The sequence below is a fragment of the Phocoena sinus genome, chromosome 16 (assembly GCF_008692025.1).
Source record: "Phocoena sinus isolate mPhoSin1 chromosome 16, mPhoSin1.pri, whole genome shotgun sequence".
Lineage (NCBI taxonomy): Eukaryota > Metazoa > Chordata > Mammalia > Artiodactyla > Phocoenidae > Phocoena > Phocoena sinus.
In genome coordinates, this window is record NC_045778.1 from 84146481 (window position 1) to 84166001 (window position 19521).

At 61.8% G+C, this 19521-nt stretch overlaps 1 protein-coding gene across 1 annotated transcript in view; it reads left to right on the forward strand.

Annotated features, from left to right (window-relative positions):
* The window catches only part of JAKMIP3 (Janus kinase and microtubule interacting protein 3), a 106517-nt gene that overhangs the window by 69347 nt on the left and 17649 nt on the right, over positions 1-19521 (forward strand). Inside the window, exons 7-22 of the mRNA XM_032608378.1 lie at positions 477-623; positions 856-987; positions 2182-2217; positions 3035-3094; positions 4241-4369; positions 5021-5149; positions 6063-6146; positions 7628-7690; positions 9427-9525; positions 10306-10404; positions 10491-10544; positions 13410-13475; positions 14262-14330; positions 14419-14496; positions 17597-17800; positions 19228-19293. Of these exons, the coding sequence (XP_032464269.1) occupies positions 477-623; positions 856-987; positions 2182-2217; positions 3035-3094; positions 4241-4369; positions 5021-5149; positions 6063-6146; positions 7628-7690; positions 9427-9525; positions 10306-10404; positions 10491-10544; positions 13410-13475; positions 14262-14330; positions 14419-14496; positions 17597-17800; positions 19228-19293 (1515 nt within the window). The remainder of the gene's footprint in view (positions 1-476; positions 624-855; positions 988-2181; positions 2218-3034; positions 3095-4240; positions 4370-5020; positions 5150-6062; positions 6147-7627; positions 7691-9426; positions 9526-10305; positions 10405-10490; positions 10545-13409; positions 13476-14261; positions 14331-14418; positions 14497-17596; positions 17801-19227; positions 19294-19521) is intronic.

Genomic DNA, 19521 nt, shown 5'->3' on the forward strand with positions numbered 1-19521 from the left:
CTTCCAAAATTCCCTGCGGAAAGGAGGAATGAGGGTGACGGGTGGGCCTTGCGTCCAGGCTCCTTGGCTGTTTCCAATAAAACTTTATTAACAAAATCAGGTGGGAGGCCAGATGCAGGCCTCAGGAGCTGGCTGGCTGACCCCTGCCCTGCGTCACAGTATCCTCAGTTCCGCGTGTGATCGGGAACATGTGAGGACCTCGCCCTTCAGCGGCGCCCTCACCATTAGTCCTTATGGCCATGGAAATTCCCCAGTGACCCGTGCTGCCGGGGTGGGAGCTCCCCAAGGGGCCCCGAAGGGTCACGAGCCGGGCTGCTTCCCGCAGCTCTTACGGGCTGAATAGAGCGCGGGCCCGAGGCTGCCGCCCTTTGTGGAAGCTGAGGCTTACTCTGCTCACTTTACCGCCTCTGTTTGGAGACTGCTGGTTCTCTGCACGCTTGTAAAAATCACTCTGTATGATTTATTTTGTCTTTCAGTTGAAGCGTCTAAGGGAAGCTGAAAGTCAGTACAAGCCGTTGCTGGACAGAAACAGACGCCTGACTCGGAAAAACGAAGATCTGTCCCACGCTTTACGTCGGATGGAGAACAAGTTAAAATTTATCACCCAGGAGAACATAGAGATGGTAAGGGGCCTCGCTCCCGTGTAACCAGCCTCTCCTACACGAGGTTTGGTAACAAGATCAAGCCTTTGGTCTCACGGGCATTTGTGGGACCAGGAGCTCGCCGGCAAGGAGGCCGTCCACCCACAGCCCACGGGTGGCTGGTGACAGGGCTGCTGGGACGCAGCAGCCGCCCTTCACCAGTCGGGCCCCCTCAGCCCACATGTCGCGTCGTGTGGTCTGGTTGGTTTTTCAGAGACAGCGAGCTGGCATCCTAAGGAGACCCAGTTCCTTAAACGACCTGGACCAGAGCCAGGACGAAAGAGAGGTTGACTTCCTGAAGCTGCAGATCCTGGAGCAGCAACACCTCATAGACGAGCTCTCCAAGGTGACCGCTGGGCACCGCCCCGCCCGCCCGCCAGCCGCGCTCCTGTCCCCTCCCCTCCCCGCTCTGCTGCCCACAGGGCACCCTGCGCCTGGGGCTGGGAGGGGCCTGCTGGAGATGCGGGACACCCTCCCGCAGGGTCGGCTCTAGGCGCTCCCCCGCCCCCTCCACTGAAGCCCTCTGCTTCCCTCCCCCCTCGGGACTGCGACCTCAAGAGCAGCAGCAGGGCCTGTGTTGGCCCCGGGCCTCTCACAGCACTGGGGGTGGGATCCAAAGTCAGGGCGCTGGCGGGGCCGCGCTCCTGCAGACGGTGTCGGGGAGGACGGGTCTTTGGCCGCCGGCCACACCCCTCTGACCTCAGCTGTCTTCCTGGGGCCTTTACCCTCTTCTCTGGACACCCACCCACCCTAATCCAGGATGGTCTTCTCTCAAGGTCCGTGACATAATCACTCCGCAAAGACCCTGTTTCCAAATAAGGCCGCAGTCCCAGGCCTGGGGCTTGGGGTGTGGGGATATCTCTCCAGGGGGCCCCACCCTCCATCTACGTAGCCCTCCCCCTGTGGCCAGCCCCGGCACAGCTCTTCCAGTCCTTCCACGGACCCTCCTGCAGTTAACCCTCATCAGGGCATCTTCTGCGTCTTTTTGGGACCCTGACTGACTGACTCCACGGTCAGATCAGAACAAGCTGCTTTGGTCGTTCTGTGCCCTGGGCGGGGGCAGGGGGAGGGAAGCAGAGGGGACAGCGGTGCTCTGTGTCCTGTCGCAGGCATGGCGCAGGGCCAGGGAGCGCTGGTCTGTCTTGCTTCCGTGACTGAAATCACCTCCGAAGTAACTGAGATGGGTCGGGGCATCTTCCCACCCCGTGGGCAAGATGGGGTCTCACCACCCAGCCTTCCCTGACAGGGCCTGAGGTCAGAGCTCTTGCCCCTTCGGTGACCAGTGGCCGTCACCCCCACAATAAGAATGCACGAGGGGAGGAGGACAGAGACCGCATCCTGAGCAGTCGCAGACGCACACTCACCCTGAGCCCCTGCAGGGTCCCGGGCGCCCCTGGGGGCACCAGCTTAGGGAGGGAGGAAGGGCCAGGGCCGGGTAAGACCCTCCCTCTCAGGGCAGGGGGTGGGCGAGAGCAGTGGGCTTCTGGGGGCCTGCGGGGCTCGGGGGCTCCCACGTCTCCACGTGCTTTCTCTCTTCCAGACGCTGGAGACGGCCGGCTACGTGAAGAGCATGTTGGTAAGTGCCACTCAGCATCCTCTCCTGCATCTCGTCCCACTTCCTGGGCCTTTGTCCCCAGAGCCCTCCTGTGCCAGTGGCTCCTCCCCACCCGGATAGGAGCATCCACCCCCTCCCCGGGTGGGTTTTATGATCACAGCACCGCTTGCCCAGAGGCTTTGCCGTGGGACTGAGAACGCCCACCCAGCAGGGTCACGCAGGGAAACGGCCAACGCCCCAGTTGGCTTTTGGCAATGCCTCATCCAGAGCTGGCTCCCCCTCCAGCCCTGGGACACTCACCCCGCCATGGGTTTCTCCACCCCCGCATGGACCCCAGTCTGGGCCTGGCTGGCTTCCTCATGGCCCCATAAATGCAGCCTAGCTCCCTGGAGAGAACAGGGCCACTGGTCTCACGTGTTAGCGAGGTCTGCCTCCACCGTGTGAATGCCACCCTGTGGACATCTGCCCTGGGAGAGCGGAGAGGGGCTGGGCCCTCCGTCTTTCTCGAATTTCCATTTATGTGTGTGTCACTCTAACCCCTGCCCCGCAGGGCCCCAATCCCAGACAGCGGAGGAAGCTCCAGACGTGAGCTCAGAGACACCCAAACCTGCCGTTCCTATTCCAGCCCGAGCTGCAAAGATGGTCCATCCAAACCCTCAGAGCAGACTGCCCTGAGCAGACCTCACTGCAGTGTCTTTGTGATGATGCAGGCGATAGACCAGCCTCAAGGTCACCCTCGGTCCATTCAGATGACGACTCGGAAATATTAACCTGTGTATTTAAAACTGACAGAGCTGTTCAACTACTCAAAAAAATCTCCTCAACTGGTTTTTTGCAGGAGCGTGATAAGCTTTTAAGATATCGGAAACAAAGAAAGAAGATGGCAAAACTCCCCAAGGTAAACGAGTACATGAAACGTGTATTTTAAAAAGCCACTTAATAGGAATGAACCTCTTCCTTTAGATATGAAAAGAAAATGGTTTTCTTATTTCTAAAAATTGTTCTTATGAAATAACCAAAACAGGACCCAAAGTAAGTATTCCCCTTATATACATATATATTTTTTAATTTATTTATTTATTCATTTATTTTCGGCTGTGTTGGGTCTTCGTTGCTGCGCGTGGGCTTTCTCTAGTTGCAGCGAGTGGGGGCTACTCTTCGTTGCGGTGCGTGGGCTTCTCGTTACGGTGGTTTCTCTTGTTGAGGAGCACGGGCTCTAGGCTTGCGGGTTTCAGTAGTTGTGGCACGCAGGCTTGGAAGTTATGGCTCACGGGGTCTAGAGTGCAGGCTCAGTAGTTGTGGCGCACGGACTTAGCTGCTCCGTGGCATGTGGGATCTTCCCGGACCAGGGCTTGAACCCGTGTCCCCTGCATTGGCAGGCGGATTCTTAACCACTGCGCCACCAGGGAAGCCCTCTCTTTATGTTTTAAATTTAAACACCGAACCTTGTTTCCTTTAAATTTCCAAGAGAAGATGCGAATTCACCACAGTAATGAGGAGGAGAAGGTAGCTGCGACACGCTCCCCGCCTGGGCCAGGGCCGCGGGCGGCAGCGTCTGGGTCTCTCCCAGGCAGACCAGCGCCCCTGCGCCCCTAGGGAATTTGAAGACTTGGGATAGTTTCTTTCCTGCACAATCCTTTTTGATAAACCTGAGATTTTTTTTTTTTTCTGAGATTTTTATTAAAGGAGATTTGGGAGACATTCCCAAAGGACCTAACTTGTGTCCTGCTTTTTACAAAATGTGTGGGGTTTTTTTTTGGTTTGGTTTTGGAACAACCAACGGTGATCCCCATACAGGCTGTTAGAGATTCCTTAGGCACAAATATGGGCTTGTCTGCCCCCTAGAAAGGCCGCTAGGAGGGCCATGTCCCACTCTGCTGTCCGCCAGCCCGGATGGTGGCCCCCTTGGCCCGAGGTTGGGCGGCCCGAGCGGCCCGAGCAGTGCGGGGCGTGGGCGGTCCAGGATGGAGGCCGGAGTGCGCTTGGGGGCGCCCAGGCAGCTGGTCTGGGTTTGGATTAAAACACCGTCCCTTTTGGTCAGAAGCCGGTTGTCGTGGAGACCTTCTTTGGATACGATGAAGAGGCTTCCCTGGAATCTGACGGTTCTTCCATCTCTTATCAAACGGACAGGACAGACCAGACCCCGTGCACCCCAGACGACGACCTGGAGGAGGTACCCTCCCGCGGCAGCTTCTGGACAGGCCCAGCGGGCGGCACAGAGGCAGGCAGGGTCGGGGTCAGGCGACTGCTCCCCGGAGGCGGCCCTCGCTGGCTGTAACCCTCAGTAACCCACGATTTTGTGCAGCGGGAAACACCTCCCCTGGCAGATCCTGGCGGATGGCCCCACGACCATGAGCCCGCTTAGAGATCCAGGACAGGGTAGCACAGCTGCCGCCAGTGAGGACGGGCCTGGGGGAGCTTGGGCCCGTTAGGGTTCCCGTCCGGTCACTCCTGGACATGGCTTGCTCTCCTCTGAAGGCCAGCAGCCCCCCGCCTTCTCCCTGGGGCAGCAAGTGACATCCCAGCCAGGGGGAGGCAGCAGGGGTGACTGTGCAGGAAGGGAGCCTGGAAGGAGAGACCTCAGCTTTAAGCCTTTCACAAGGCCCAGGTCCCTTCCGCACACGCTCTGGCAGAGCGGAGCCTCAGGGCAGCCTGGTCAGGAATGCAGGGTCCCCGGCTCAGGACAGCCTGGCTGGCAGGTGGGCCCCAGCCGAGCCCTGGCCTCGGATCGGCCGGCTCGGCCTTTCATCCCAGGGCTCAGGGCCTGCCTCTCGGGTGCCCGGTAGAGGCCCGGCTAACGCTGTGTCTCCGTGCGCCCCTCCAGGGCCTGGCCAAGGAGGAGACGGAGCTGAGGTTCCGGCAGCTGACCATGGAGTACCAGGCCCTGCAGCGGGCCTATGCGTTGCTGCAGGAGCAGGTCGGAGGGACGCTGGACGCAGAGCGAGAAGTTAAGGTCTAACTGACGTCCACGCCACCACGTTCCAGCTCCCGCTGGGCTGCCCCGCTTGACCCCCGCCTTGGCAGGGACCCTCGCACCTTCCAGGCCCGGCCCTTCTCTCCCGCCGTCACGGTCGGGCCTGGTGACGCTCGCCCAGGCGACCCACACGCGGTTGTTTGGGAAGCAGCTCTGGCGGTCGCTCGGCGGCGGGTGGGCCCGGGCCAGGGCGGGGTCCGAGTGGAGTGGAGGCACCCTCACACCCTGTGTCCCGATGGCCCAAACGCTCTCATCCGTTTGCCCTGGAAGCTGCTCCCAGGGCAGCCGGGGCACCCATCACGATAAAGTGCCCTGCGGCCTGGACCCTGTGAGAGCAGATTAACTCGAGGGAAGGGGGCTCAGACCCCCTAGAAGCCAGCTGGTGCTGGGTGGTGGGCTTTCACGCAGCAGGGCGCCGGGGGCTGGTCTTCTAAAGGAGGTCGGGCTCTGGGGAAGAAAGTGAAAGCGAAGTGCGGAAAAGGAGGCGAGCCCAGGGCGGGCAGAGCGCGGGGAGGGGAGGGAAGGTGCCCGGGGGCTGTGCCTGGTACATCGCTCAGCAGCCCCTCTGCGTGTGTCCTGGTCATTATTGTCCAACGACTAAAGCAGACCCTCCCAGCCCGCACCCAGCAGCTCAATCCTCCTTCATCCTGTAAACGAGGATTCTCCCTAATAATCCCTTCAAATGAATCTATAGATCATCCCCCGTAATCTCAGCGAGGTCTCGTGCTTCAGCTAAGCCTCCACGTTTCCCCTTTACTGCAGAGCGGTCCTTGCCAAGGGGCTGCTCTCCACTGGTTGAACCAAAAGGCAGACAGTCCCCTTAAAGTCCCGTCCAAGTGGGCGCGTCTGGCTTTTAGAGAAAATTTGATGTATGTCTCCTCCCATCCTACAGACCCGTGAGCAGCTACAGGCGGACGTGCAGAGGGCGCAGACGCGGATCGAAGACCTGGAGAAGGCCCTGGCAGAGCAGGGGCAGGTGAGCACAGGGGCCTGGGTCCCCGGGAGGCTGGGGTGGTGGCCTGGCCCCCGGGCTGCAGTGCCCCGGCGATGAGGGTGGCGGTCTGTGGGTGTGTCTGTCGGCGAGAACTATTCATCTGCGCGCTGAAGACTGGCGCCACAGCTCCCCTTACTGCCTATGCATCACACCTCAGTAAAAGATTTAAAAGCGGAAAGAATGCATACATAAAGGAATTCCACAGCAAGCCTCAAACAAGGCAGGGATCATCCTGGCTGTCCGTACACGCCTCTCTGGGCTTCATCAGAGATCCTGTCCGTCTCTTAGCTCAAGGCCTGCATTTCAGGTCCCAGGGCTTTGTCGGTCACTCCCCTCAGCGCTGGGCTCTTCAAATCCCAGGGGAGGGCCTCCGTCCCACGGGGCCTGAGCCTCCCTCTGCCCTGCTGGATGCTGCAGCCCCAGGTGGACCTCCAGGACGGGCTGGAGGACGTCCAGTGGGGCTGGGAGGGTCTGGGTGGGAGAGGCCAAGCGCCGTGCAGACCCACGGAGGGCCTGATGTGTTAACTGCTGGGGAGACGGCCGGACAGACGGACAGGGCAAGGACGTGAGCCACTGCCTGGCCAAATTGCCATCCTCGCCTGAGCGCGTGAGGCCCCGAGTCCAGTGCTGAAGCACACAGGACCGGCCCACATCCCCACTCCTCGGGCCCTGAGCCCCCGGGCTGCGCTCGGCCTGAGCGAGCTGCACTCCGGAGCTGTGCGCACAGCGCCACGACCCAGACCCGGAGGCGTCATTCCTGGACCCCGTCTGATGTTGCCGCCGAGCGTCTTGCGCCCAAGAAGCACAGTAGCCGAGGGGCTGGGAAGCGAGAAGAGGAGGGGAGGAAGCCGGTGCTTTCGTTGTGGAAACGAGTCCTTCAAACTTGCAAAGAACTTCACAGAGGACTCTGCTGAGAAGAAATTTGGGCCCGAGTTCAGTGTCTGGACACCTCACTTTGTGACCAAATGCCGGTGGTGGAGGTTCCTCCAGGGCCTGGAGCTGGAACCGGGGGTCGAGGACACCAGGCCTCCCCCAAGGCCTGACCCAGGGCAGCCCAGAAGGCATCCACACGGGCCCCACCAGAGCTCAGAGCCTGCCTCGGGCCCCGAGTCCCCAGGTGTGAAGTGGGAGGGACCCCCACCCTGGCACCTGCCCTCTCCCCACCGGCCCGAGCCCCCTGGCTCCCGCTGGCTGTGTGTCTGGGTCCCCCAGACGTGCGACGTCCACATGGGCGCCTGGCCTGGGCTTGCGCGAGCCTGGGTGCCATCCACTTCTATCCGGGACCCTCCAAGGAAACGGGTGAAACCCTGGGTTTTCATCAGCTGTGGGGCAGAAGCTACCACTCCCCGGTTACTTCGGCAGCTGGGTGTTGAGTCTTTTCGTCACATCCCCTGTCTGCTGAATTGTGATTTCAATCGTGGTTCCACCCTGCGGTGTATTTATTTCTCCACTTTGATTCCAAGGACATGAAGTGGATTGAAGAGAAGCAAGCGCTGTATCGGAGAAACCAAGAGCTCGTAGAAAAGGTACGCCCCTGCCAGGCCGCGTCTGAGAGTCTGACTGCTTCCCGAAAAGAGCAGGAATTCCCTTGCGCTCAGGGGTTTGTGGGGTCCCCGCGGTGCTGGGCGGTGGGGAGACGGCAGAGGTTCCCCAGCGGAGCCCCAGCCGGGCCTTCTGTGCTTCTCACTCCCATGGGGCTGCCCCCCCGACCCACCCCTCCTGGGACAGGCGGCCTGGAAGGAGGCACCTAGGGTCCCGCCAGCCCCGTGTCGATAGCGGCTTCTCGATTCTTGTTTTCTTGCCTGATGGGTTCTGTGGTTGGTGACGGTTAGAAAACCTTTGTGGGCAGTTCATGGCCGTCCCCAGAGGAATGGGCCCAGGACGGCTGGAGCCAGTCACGTGGAACGAGGTGGGAGGGGGCGGTGGCTGCACGTCCAGAGGCAGGAGGGCCAGTGGGGCCTCACTGCTCGCTCTGGCAGCCCCCTCGTCACCCTGTCCTGGTGAGGGTGCTCTTGGTGACCCGTCCCCACCAGCAGCTGTCCTTGTCCACAGGCAGAGGGCGGGCGGGGGCAGCACCTTCTACGGCAGGCACAGCCCTTCTAGAAAAGAGCCAGGCGGGCCACAGCTCGCGAGCCTGAGGGCACCGAACCAGGCCCACGGGCAGAGGCCGGTCCTGCCCCACCCGAAGCCATCAGGCCCACACGGCGCAGTGCTTTGGGTGCCATTCATACCTTAAGTGCTGAGCTACACCCACCTGCTTGTCGTGGACCCTCTGCACACGTCTTAAGTCAGCACAGTTGTTTCCGTGATGCTCTCAGGCTCACATAAACACCTGTGCACCTAGATGCTTGTGTGTACACGGAACGACCGCATACTTAAATGTGCCCGCGCACGTGCCCACGTAGTAGCCTGTGTGCACCTTTAAACACTCGTGTGCACATCACCTACCTGTACGCTTGAACCAGGCACACTCAAATGTTCACGAGCACACACACACACTCGTGCGCTTGTCACCTGCACACGTAACACCACACGCACACTGGAACACTCACGTGTGCACTTAAAACCTGTGCGTTCGTCTGGCACGGTGCCCATGGCCCGTGGGTGCATCCCGGCTGTCCCAGCCGTGCAGAGTGACACACAGTGCAGTGGGAAGCCCCAGCCCCCGAGGGCACCAGCTAACTCCGAGGGCACTGATGCTCCTGGATCCACCTGGACCCATTCCGAGCCGCAGAGCAGGCCCCTCGGCCCCCAAGTTCAACGCGGGCGGACGGACCGAGTTGACGGTGCCCATGGTGGACGCGAGACCACTGAGGACATGTGCCACGGGCTGCACTGTGCTTACCCCTTGGGAGGCGTGGGCCTCACACACGTCAGTTCTGGAGGGGGGCCAGGCAGCCACGGCACACAGCCCCGCCTTCGGACAGCAGTGTTCCTGAGGCTCTGGGCCAGCCTGGGCTCCAAGGGCCGCTGTCCTGGCCACGGTGAGGGGCGGGCAGCGTGGCGACAGCTTACGCCTCTGCCCGCGGTGGCCCTTCTCTTCCTCATCTCTGCTCAGATGGCCCCCCGCCCTGTGTCCCCCGCCCACCCGCTGCCGGTTTAGCCCAGGAGGGGACTCACCTGGTCTCACCAGGGCGGCCCCCCGCGGACTGAGGCCGGAGTGAGGGCTCTGGGCCGAGGACCTGGGCCAGGCGGCCGTCCGGGAAGCTGAGAGCTGGCCTCACGTGAGACTCCAGGGCCTCACACGTCTTTTGTTTTACAGATTAAACAAATGGAGACAGAAGAGGCTCGGTTAAAGCATGAGGTCCAGGATGCGAAGGACCAAAACGAGCTGCTGGAGTTCCGGATCCTGGAGCTGGAGGTGCGGGGTCGGGGTGGGGTCAGAGAGCTGTCACCCCGAGCTGGTACCATCGAGGGCTGCGAGTCCAGCCCTGTCACTCAGAGGAAACAGATGCAAAACGAAACAAAAGTGTCCGCACGCAGCTCTGGAGCCTCCCTCGCTCCTGGTCCCTCGTGGCCCCGGCTGGCGGGCATGGCCACCCTCTCCTACGATGCCACCGCCCAGCTTCGCTTGGGGCGTCTGTGCACCGGCATTTCCGCCTGTCTGGTTTCCCGGCGTCCACGCACGCCTGCAGTGTGGGGAGGGGGCCCCCACGAGTCCAGAGGGAGCTGCCCCTCAGGGTCCTCCCGTCCGCCTCCCGGGGGCAGGAGGGCTGTGTGGCCACTCCGTGCGTGTCGCCCCGTGGCCCCAGGGTTCGTGCGTGTGGTCCTGGGTGAGGACGGTGGCGGCCCCTCCAGCCACTGTCCCCTGTCCTCGGGGTCACTGAGGTCAGGCCCGTGCGGGACACTGCTCCCGGTCCCCTGGGACTCAGATCAGCTCGTCGGCCTCTCAGCAGGCGGGGGCCGCTCCCAAGGGCCTCCCCGTGGGTGGCTGGGAGGCCCCTGCCCCCCTCAGTGTCCACACAGGGCCTGGGCAGGAGGAGGGATTGGCCTCTGCTGTGGCAGCCGGGGCTTCGTCTTCACAGAGACCACGCTGACCGTGTTGGGTGGACTTGGTGTCTTCACCGTGTCCCCGGGCGGCCCAGCACTGCCCTCCAGGAGGGAGGGGATGCCCGTGCCCAGACTTCCGCTCTCTGTCTAGGAGAGGGAGAGGAAGTCGCCGGCCATCAACTTCCACCATACCCACTTCGTGGACGGGAAGAGCCCCCTGCAGGCGTACTGCGAGGCCGAAGGCGTGATGGTAACGCCCGCCCCTGCCCTCACACCCCTCAGCCCCGCGGCCGCCTGGCCGGCGCTCCCTCCCAGCAGCCTGTCCCCCTCCTCTAGGACATCCTGGTCTCGGAGCTGATGAAGAAGCTGGACCTCCTGGGGGACAACGCCGTAAGTGTAGGTCGCTCTCCTGACTTGTGCATGCCTCCCCGTGCCCAGCGCCCTGCACGGTCCAGGGGCCCCTGTGAGTCCCGCTGTGGCCCCACCGCAGCCCACACCCTCCCAGGCGTTTAGGAGAAAGGTCGTTCTTTCTGACACTGTTCCCACACGGGAGTTCGGGGCCTCTGCTCTCACACCTGCCTCTCGCAGCAGAGGTGCTTCTGGCCCCGTGTTCCCAGTTTCTGGAATCCCTCTCAGTCTGTAAGCTCTTCCATATTCTTGGTGGGGGTGGGGGCTGTGGGTCCTTAGCGTGCCTTAGACACCTCAAACTCAGGGCTTCCCGTTTACTTAGTTTGGGAGGAGGGGCAGAGCCTATATAAATAATCCCCGAATCTCACTTAGGGCAGAGTTCCAATTTCTACAGCAAACTCCTCAAAAGAGTACTAACTGCTGAATGGGCAGAGTGACTGCATCCCTTCACGCCACCCTCCATCCTCCATCCTCTGTCCATCCATTCTCCATTCACCCTCCATCCATCATCCTGTACTTGTTGAGCCCCTGCCCAGTGCGGGGGGGATCAACTGTGCTGGAAGAGGGCCCCAATCCACACCCCAGAATGTTTCCGCCACAAGGTATCCTGACAAGTGTACAGTCTACAGCTGGTCCTAAAGCACCTTGGGCTTCACGTCCTGGTAACTGCTCTCAAGAAAGATCAAGGCGCTAAGTCAAATTGGTGCACTCCGTGCAGTAGGTGGAGGAGAAAAACACATGCAAACACACACACACACACACACACACACACACACACACACTTCTCACAACGCTACCAAAACCCAGGCGCTCATGCACATCCTTGGGGCCAGTTCTTCCCAGCAGCTTCAAGGTGTTCAGGGCCCTGTATTGACAGGAATCCCTCCTCTCCCCACCTGCCCTTGACTTGGGAAGCAGTGAGGGTGGGGAGCGGGGGGAAGCAGCTCCCAGCAGGGAGGCTCTCCTGGCTGCATTGCCCACCCCCCGACCCTGCCACTAGTCAGACCCCTGGCTCCGCCTCGGCCGCAGGTAGCAGAGGTGCTGGTCCACAGCAGGGATGGCGTTGTCACGATGTGCTCCAGGGTTCAGCCTGAGTATCAGCCCCCATCATGGGCTCTGGGAACCTTTCAGTTCCCAGCTGGAGAGACTGAAGCCCCAGAGGGCACCCACCCAGGTCACGGAGCTGCGGTACTGGCCAGCTAGGACGAGCCCAGGTCTGCCTAGTTCTGTTCGGGACCCCTCCCAGCCCAAGAGCACCAGTGCACATGACGGCCCTGGAGCCATCACATGGCCTCAGAGGCGGGGGCAGAGGACACACTGCCGGTCTTACGTGCGGGTGACCTCTAGAGACCCTTGACAGTTTCTGAAGGACCATGGGGGCGACCCTTAGGTCTGTCGTGCGCACATAGACACACTTCAGGCAGATGACAGGGATAGCCTGGCCCCCTCCCCTTCTTAGCCAGGGCACGCTGAAGCTGTGGCCACTGTCTCCAGGCTGCTTCCCAGAAGGCTGCAGCCTCCCAGCTGGCCACGGGGCACCTGAGCCCCAGGCCTCGGTTTCCCCAGGAGTCAGGGTCCTTGGAGTGGAGCAGAGGGGCCGGCAGGGGGCAGAATGGACCCCTGTCCTCCCTGGTGGGCCATCTGCTCACTGCTGCTGCACCTGGGCCGCAGCGGGGACAGGGCACCCAGGGAAGGCCGCGAGGGTGGAGGAGACAGCACATTGCCAAGGCCATGGTCACCTCCAGGAGGGAGTAGCTGGAGCCCAGCCAGGCTGCCCACCAAGTGGAACATCGCGGGCCCTTCAGCCTGGCCTGACCACGTCGAGGCAGCTTCCGTCAGTCACCCGGAAGCCCCCCGCAGCCCCCCACACTCCCCATCCCGGCCATTAGGCCCAGCCCTTCCTCGAGAGGAGGGTGGGGACAGCCTGGCAGTGTCCCCGGAAGCCAGAGGGATGAGGGGCGCCTGGCCCCGGCACCACACCGAGTCGGGCTGCAGCATGCCTGAGGACGGAGCCTGCCTCCGTCCCAGCAGCTGGCCGCCGACCCCCACCTGTGCCTACTGCTGCCGGGGTAGGGGGTGGTGAGAGACCCCTGCCCCTGGGGAGCTCACGCTGCGGAGGGAGCAGGCGGGAGGTCTTTCGGAGCGGGTGGCCCTGAATCAGGGAGGTTCTGGGGTGGGGGGGGGCCGGCCTCAGCTCAGCGACCCTAGTGGGCTCCTCCCTGCCTGTCTCTGCTCCCCTGACCCCTGTTGGCTGTCCTACAGGTGGGCCCAGCAGTGGGGACACAGCCCAGCTGCCTCCCCCCTGGTGCTGTTGCAGGTGGCACATCCTCTGAGGATGCCCCCTGGCCCCAAAGCCAGAGTCACCCTGCCCAGAAGGACCACCCAGGCGGGCCCTTTGGGGAGAGGCATGAGTAAAACATGCAGAAAAAAGGCAAGACGGCAGGGATGGGAGCCACTTCATAGCCATGAGTGTTTGCTCTTTGCTTCACATTCGCAAGTGGTGCTGTAATAATTCAGGCCGCCTGTGCGGAGAGCCGGCTTTAAATAAAAACCCAACAGAGAACCGGGAAGCCTGGCTGCTCGTCCCGTCACCCACTGTCCCATTCTGCCTCACTGGCTACCTTAGACGTGGTCACCAGCAGTGAGAGGACCAGAGGGGGCAAGACGGAGAGTCACCCCAGAGCTGGCAGGACCAAGAGGAAAGAGGATCAAAGACTCCCGGGAGGGCCTTTTAGTGAAAGCGACATTTAGCTGTGATCCCAGCTCCCTTGCGCCCGTCCGTCACTCAGCCCGGCCACCCAGAAGGCACTTCCCCTGACCATGCGTGAATTCTGCTTTTGGGTGCAGAATCTGACCAATGAGGAGCAGGTGGTCGTCATACAAGCCAGGACAGTCCTGACCTTGGCCGAAAAGGTAACAGTGCCTGTGGACGCTGTCGGGACGGGGCCGGGCTTCCCGAAGCCTCCCTTTCTGGCTCGGCACACAGAAGACGCTCACCCTGGGAGGAGGGCTACCGGGAGGTGGGGTTGGGGTCCACAGATCCCGTTTGCCTCGGGAGGTCTGGCACACGCACAGGTCAGCCAGCACCGCTACGCGTGTCTGCAAGTGACAGATTCAGCCAGACCTCTCCCCAAGGCCACTCTGCCTCCGCCTCCCCCCAGAGGCCGGGAGGTATGGTGGGTCTGTAAATCGGCAGCATCTGTCTCACCTGCCGGGACCCTCCTCCGGGGTCGCCCAGCCCTCCCGGGCTCCCCACCCTCCAGCCTCTCTGCTCCCACGGGCCGCCAGCCTGCGCCCGGTCCCACCCCCGCAGCCAGAACCCACGGGCCTGCTGGCAGCACCCCCTCCCAGCGGCCCCCAGCAGGGCGGGCAGGGGTGTCCAGCAAATGGGAGCTCAGGGGCCAGCACCCCGGGAGAACGGGCCGCCTAACGTCCCTCCTCTCCCGGCGCTGGGGGGCAGACTCCCCGGGCACGAGGCGGGGCTGCGCGGGGGCACCCGGGCCTGGCCCGCACGCCGGGCACACGGAGCCCATGACGCCAGCCCAGCCCTGACTCCCACGAAGGCTGAGCCCGCCCCTCCTGGAGGAAGACTGGGAAGGGCAGGGAGGGCCAGGCCCCCAGGCTGTCTCCCCGGGGCTCGGGGAGGTGGGCTTCGACCTCCTGGGGTGGGGTACCTGAGCACCTTCCGTTTGTGTCCAGTGGCTGCAGCAGATCGAAGAGACGGAGTCGGCCCTGCAGCGGAAGATGGTGGACCTGGAGAGCGAGAAGGTTCGTGTGCACCTGGCCACGTGGGCCCGCGGCCCCGCACTCCAGGTCGGCTGCGCCAGGCCCAGACACGGGTCCTCTTGCGTTTCAGGAGCTGTTCAGTAAACAGAAGGGCTACCTGGACGAGGAGCTGGACTACAGAAAGCAGTGCTTGGACCAAGCTCACAAGGTAAGAGAAGTACAGCTGCCGGAACCCCCAGGGGCAGCGGATTTGGGGTAGAAACGGGGAAGGTTGTTCCCACGGCCAGCATGGTGTCTCGGGGGCCACGTGGCCTCGGACCTGCCTGGGAAGATCCTGCGCCCAGTGTGACCAGCGTGGGGTCACTCTTCGCATTTCTCCCGCCGGACACCCCTTGCCCGGCGAGCTCCGAGGACGCCTTGCTGCTCCGTCAGCACCCCTTGGCCCCGGGAGTGCAGGCACACGAGCAGAAGTCAAGTGGGTATTTGAAATGAGCTGAGAAATAGAATTCATTGAAACAATGCATTTACAGATGAGGTGAACACAGCTGAATGTCAGTCAGTCCATCATCCCGCCCGCAACCACCGCTTCTGTCCATCTGCACCAACCAGTGCACACGTGCCCTTTGTACGTGCCTGCCCCATGGGAAACCATTTCCCCCCTGAGAAGCCTGAAGGGACGTCCCCGTGTGCGGTTAACCCCGACATCAGTGCCGAAAAGATGGGTCCCGGAGATGACATCAGGGAGACGGCTTTGTGACACACGGACGCAGGAACACACACGCACCCGCGTGCCGCAGGGAACGTCGCCCCGGGACCGTGGAGGGTGCTCCCGCACACAGGGCCGAGGGATGCTGTCAGGGCCCCCGGTGATGCTGGGTCCACTCCCGGTCTGATGACTGTCAGGGCTACTCCCCGCGTGATACTGTTTGGGGGCCCCCTTCCTCCAATTCCGGCAGGAAGGCTGCACGTTTTGCTCTCCCTCCCTGGTTTTCTTGACTCCATAGTTAGGCCTGTACTTCCTGCTGGATAATTAGCCATTTTATCTGCCATTCACAAAGCCCTGTGCAGGAGGGAGGCACCTCCGCCTTGGGATGACCTGGCGGGGGTGGACACAGGCCTGTGGGAACCTGCTGGGTTTCACACCCTCCTTGCTCTGTGAGCACAGGAGCCACGGCTGGGTTTTGAAGGGGAAGGGTGGTCCCCGCGTGGCTGAGGGCCGTCTAGGGCAGCTGGGAGCAGAGGCCTGGCCATTCACAGATGAGGACGCGCTGGGGCGAGGCTGTGCACACAGAGCCGGCATCCGGTGGCCCGTCGCTCAAGGTCATGCATGCAGGGAAGGTCAGAACATCTCCATCTCCTGCCAGTCTTGGGGTGAAGCCATCGTGATGCTAATTCTAAGCCCCACACTCAGCTGCGTTTATTTTTGTGTGTGTGTGGTACGCGGGCCTCTCGCTGTCGTGGCCTCTCCCGCTGCGGAGCACAGGCTCCGGACGCGCAGGCTCAGCGGCCATGGCTCACGGGCCCAGCCGCTCCGCGGCACGTGGGATCCTCCCGGACCGGGGCACGAACCCACGTCCCCTGCATAGGCAGGTGGACTCTCAACCACTGCGCCACCAGGGAAGCCCTCAGCTGCCTTTATTTTAAAGCTGGAGCGTATGTTAAACACACTAAGGTCTTTTGCTCTAGGAAGTGGCAGCCGATGTGCTGTGTGAGCTGGCAGTGACAGCTGGGGACGGTTTATTTTGTAGCCGTCAGGGACAATAACACATAAGCGAGGAACAAAGGGTCCCCCCCCCCGCCATTTCCTAAAATGTCTACTCAGCCAAAAGGACTTTCCATAGCCATTTTGCCTGAAGAAGGAGAAACATTCATTTCTGAAGAGGTTACATTTTTGATGGGAAGATGGGAAGAATATAGCTTTTTCAAAGATTGTATCTGTGAAATTTCCTGAGGAACAAGCTTTAAAAGTGCTCCAGATCCAAGTGCTAAGTCACTAGGAATTTATAACAAGGTCTGTGTTTTGGCGGCTGGGTGGCAGCAAAGGGATGACACTGCATGCGTGTCTGGGGACCAGCGGAATGGCCGGCTCTCCACGTTGGAGCCCTGGCGGGGCAACGTGAGGGCCCTGGGCTGGAGCCCCCCTGGAGTCTGAACCCCGCTCCCCACCAGCAGGGCCCTGTGCAGGTCGTCCAGCCCGGCAGTCATCAGCCTGCCTCAGTGCCCTCACCCGTGAGCCGGGCCTAACAAGAGCACCTGCTTCCTGGAAGGGGCGGGACTGAAGGGCTTCATGGAGGTGAAGCCCTAAGCCGGTACAGGCACCCACGGGCACCCACGGGCGTGGGCATCCTTAGGGCTATCATTTGGGACAGAGGAGGGGAGGGGCTGGGAGGCGGGCAGAGACCGGACACGTGGGGCCTCATGTGCAGGCAGCAGGGAGGGAGGCAGACAGACAGACAGACAGACAGGGAGAGAGAAGGGGAGGAGAGGTGGGGCAGGTGTATGTCTCACAGTCTGGAGGCCAGAAGCCTGACACCAAGGTGCTGGCGGGGCCACATCTGTCTGAAGCTCCAGGGGAGGCCCTCCTGCCTCTTCCAGCTCCTGGGGGCCCAGGTGTTCCCGGGCTTGTGGCTGAGTCACCCCAATCTCTGCCCTGTGGTCACATGGCTTCCCCGCATCTTCCGTGACTGTCTCCAAGTTGCCCTCTTCTTCCAAGGCCACGAGTCAGTGGACTGAGGCCCCCAATCCAGTCTGACCTCACCTGCACTGGGTGGCATCTGCCTATTTCCACATGATCTGCATTCACAGGTGCTGGGGGTTAGGGCTTGATGTTTCTTTGCGGACACGAGTCACCCCACAGGCAGCACTGGGGACCGCAGAGCTGACGGCCTGGCCCCCTCGGCACTACTGCAGACAAACCCTGTGAGCACTGCCCTCCTTCCTTCTTAGCGACTCAGGAGCCCAGGGTTTGGCGAAGCTTGTGAGCAAAGGAAGAAGCCTTTGTTGTTCTTTCCTCAAGGGACACCCGCCTGGCCCACTGCCCCTCTGGCCCTCATCCGACTCTGGCCTCGAACTCTGCTGACCTCGATGTCCCCAATGTTTCACTGCACGTTAAACATCGCGTGGAAGGGAATGTTCTTGAAATAATCACTCCCGGACTGCTTCCAGCCTCCAGAACATCATTTAACTGGTCCAGGTGGAAGCAGTCCCCTCTGTGGGCTGGCCTGGTGGCGGCGTGACCCCAGGGCGGGGTGCCCCAGGCCGTCCCCAGGGGAGGAGGCAAGGACTGACGTGTCCCCTCCCACCCCCAGCACATCCTGGAGCTGGAAGCCATGCTGTACGACGTCCTGCAGCAGGAAGCTGGGGCCAAAGTGGCAGAAATGCTGCCGGAGGAGGAGCGCGAGAAGCTCAGGGTGGCGGTGGAGCAGTGGAAGCGCCAGGTCATGAGCGAGCTGCGCGAGCGGGACGCCCAGATCCTGCGGGAGCGCATGGAGCTGCTGCAGCTGGCGCAGCAGGTGTGCAGCGGGGGCGCCACGGGCGCACGACCTCCGGGCGGAGCAGGGCTTCCCGTGCCTGGCCCTCTGATGGCCGCACCTCCGGTGACAGTACCCTCCCGTGGCCGCACCCCCCAAGGCCATGCCCCCAGTGGCCACGCCCCAAAGGTCATACCCTCCTGTGGCCACGCCCAAAGGTCATGCCCTCCCCGTGGCCACGCCCCCATATCCCTGCCCTCCAATGATCATGCCCCCAAGGCCAGGGCCTTCCACTGGCCGTGCCCCCCCCGATGGCCATGCTCTCCAGTGGCCGTGCCCATGGGGGACCCTCCTGCCGGACTGCCTGTCCCTCCAGACCAGCCTCCTGGGCCATCCCACCCAGGCCTCTGGGTGGCACAGCCCCCCTCCTGGGTCCCCCCCACTCTGGGTCTCTTCCGTGGTTCCTCCCTCAGTGGCAAGATCCCAGTGAAGGTGTCATCTGGGGAGCAGCGGCTCATGGGCTAGGGACTTGGGGACCTTCTCTTGGCCTACAGGCACTTGGGGCCCTCAGGCCGATCTGGCCAGTTCATTTCTAACTGGGGGTGAGGGATCCTGGCGGACTAGACAGGCTTGGTGTGTAAGACACGCCTCAGCCCCACTGTGTGTGCTGGCGTGGCCTTTGTGGCTGTGTTCCGTGTTCAGACACACTAGTGAATCCGGGTTTACTGTGAATGTCAGAGGGCTAATGTCTGACCAGAGCATTGGTCAGCTCCCAGGACTCTCGCTGCCAGATCTGGGGTGGTCAGTGTGAGGACTGCCGCCTGCAGCCCCTCACTCCCATCAGACGGGCTCTGATCAGAGCTCAGCTGCGTCCAGGCTCCAGGCCAGGCATCCAGGTCCGGCGTGGGCACACACGTGTCCATCTGCCCGGCATTGTTCACCAAAGTGAAGACTAGAGTTTCCAAACTTGAGGTCAGCCTTGCCAGGAGAGTCCTCCCCGTGACTGACTTTGTGACCCTTCTGGCTGCTCCTCTCACTGCCGTAACGGCGTTTTGGAAGGACTGTGAATTGGGCCCTTACCATTTCCTTGGGCTTCTAGCATCATGGTTTATGACCTGGAGATGTAGGAGGTGGGAGGGTGTCATTCCCGTCACAGGGAGCGTGGCCGAGGGGAAAGCTGTCCTCTTCGCTCTTGCTGTTGCAAAGAGCAGACCGAGGGAGGCTGTGTCCGTAACAGAACCTGAGGCAGGCACACTGGCTCTCCTCCCAAAGCCGAGGCTCCTAAAAGTCGGCGGTGGGGGGGGGGGGGGCAGCCCGAGGCCCCTGGCCCCCTCGCCGTGGCCAGCATGGCAGCTGCTCTGTGGCGACTGGCCCACCAAGAACATGCGTGAAAATCCTGGAAGGCTTTTGCCCACTTGGTTTCCCAAATATTCTGATTATTGAGGATTTTCCTGCTTTTAACATTGCAGAGAATTAAAGAACTAGAAGAAAGAATAGAAGCTCAGAAGAGACAAATAAAGGAACTGGAGGAAAAGGTAAGGCAAATACGAATCTGGGGGCTTGCTCTGTTGTCGGAGCTCACACACAAAGACAGAACAGGTATCTCAGGATGCCATGTAGCGCTAGGTCTGAGGTTGGGGTATTTTTGGACAGAAAGAGGCTTCAGGGACGTGTCTGCTCGGGACAAGCAGCCGGAGCCCAGGGTCTGGGAATAACCCCGTCCGTGACAACCCAGCCGTGCCACCCCGAGGGCCGTGCCTCTC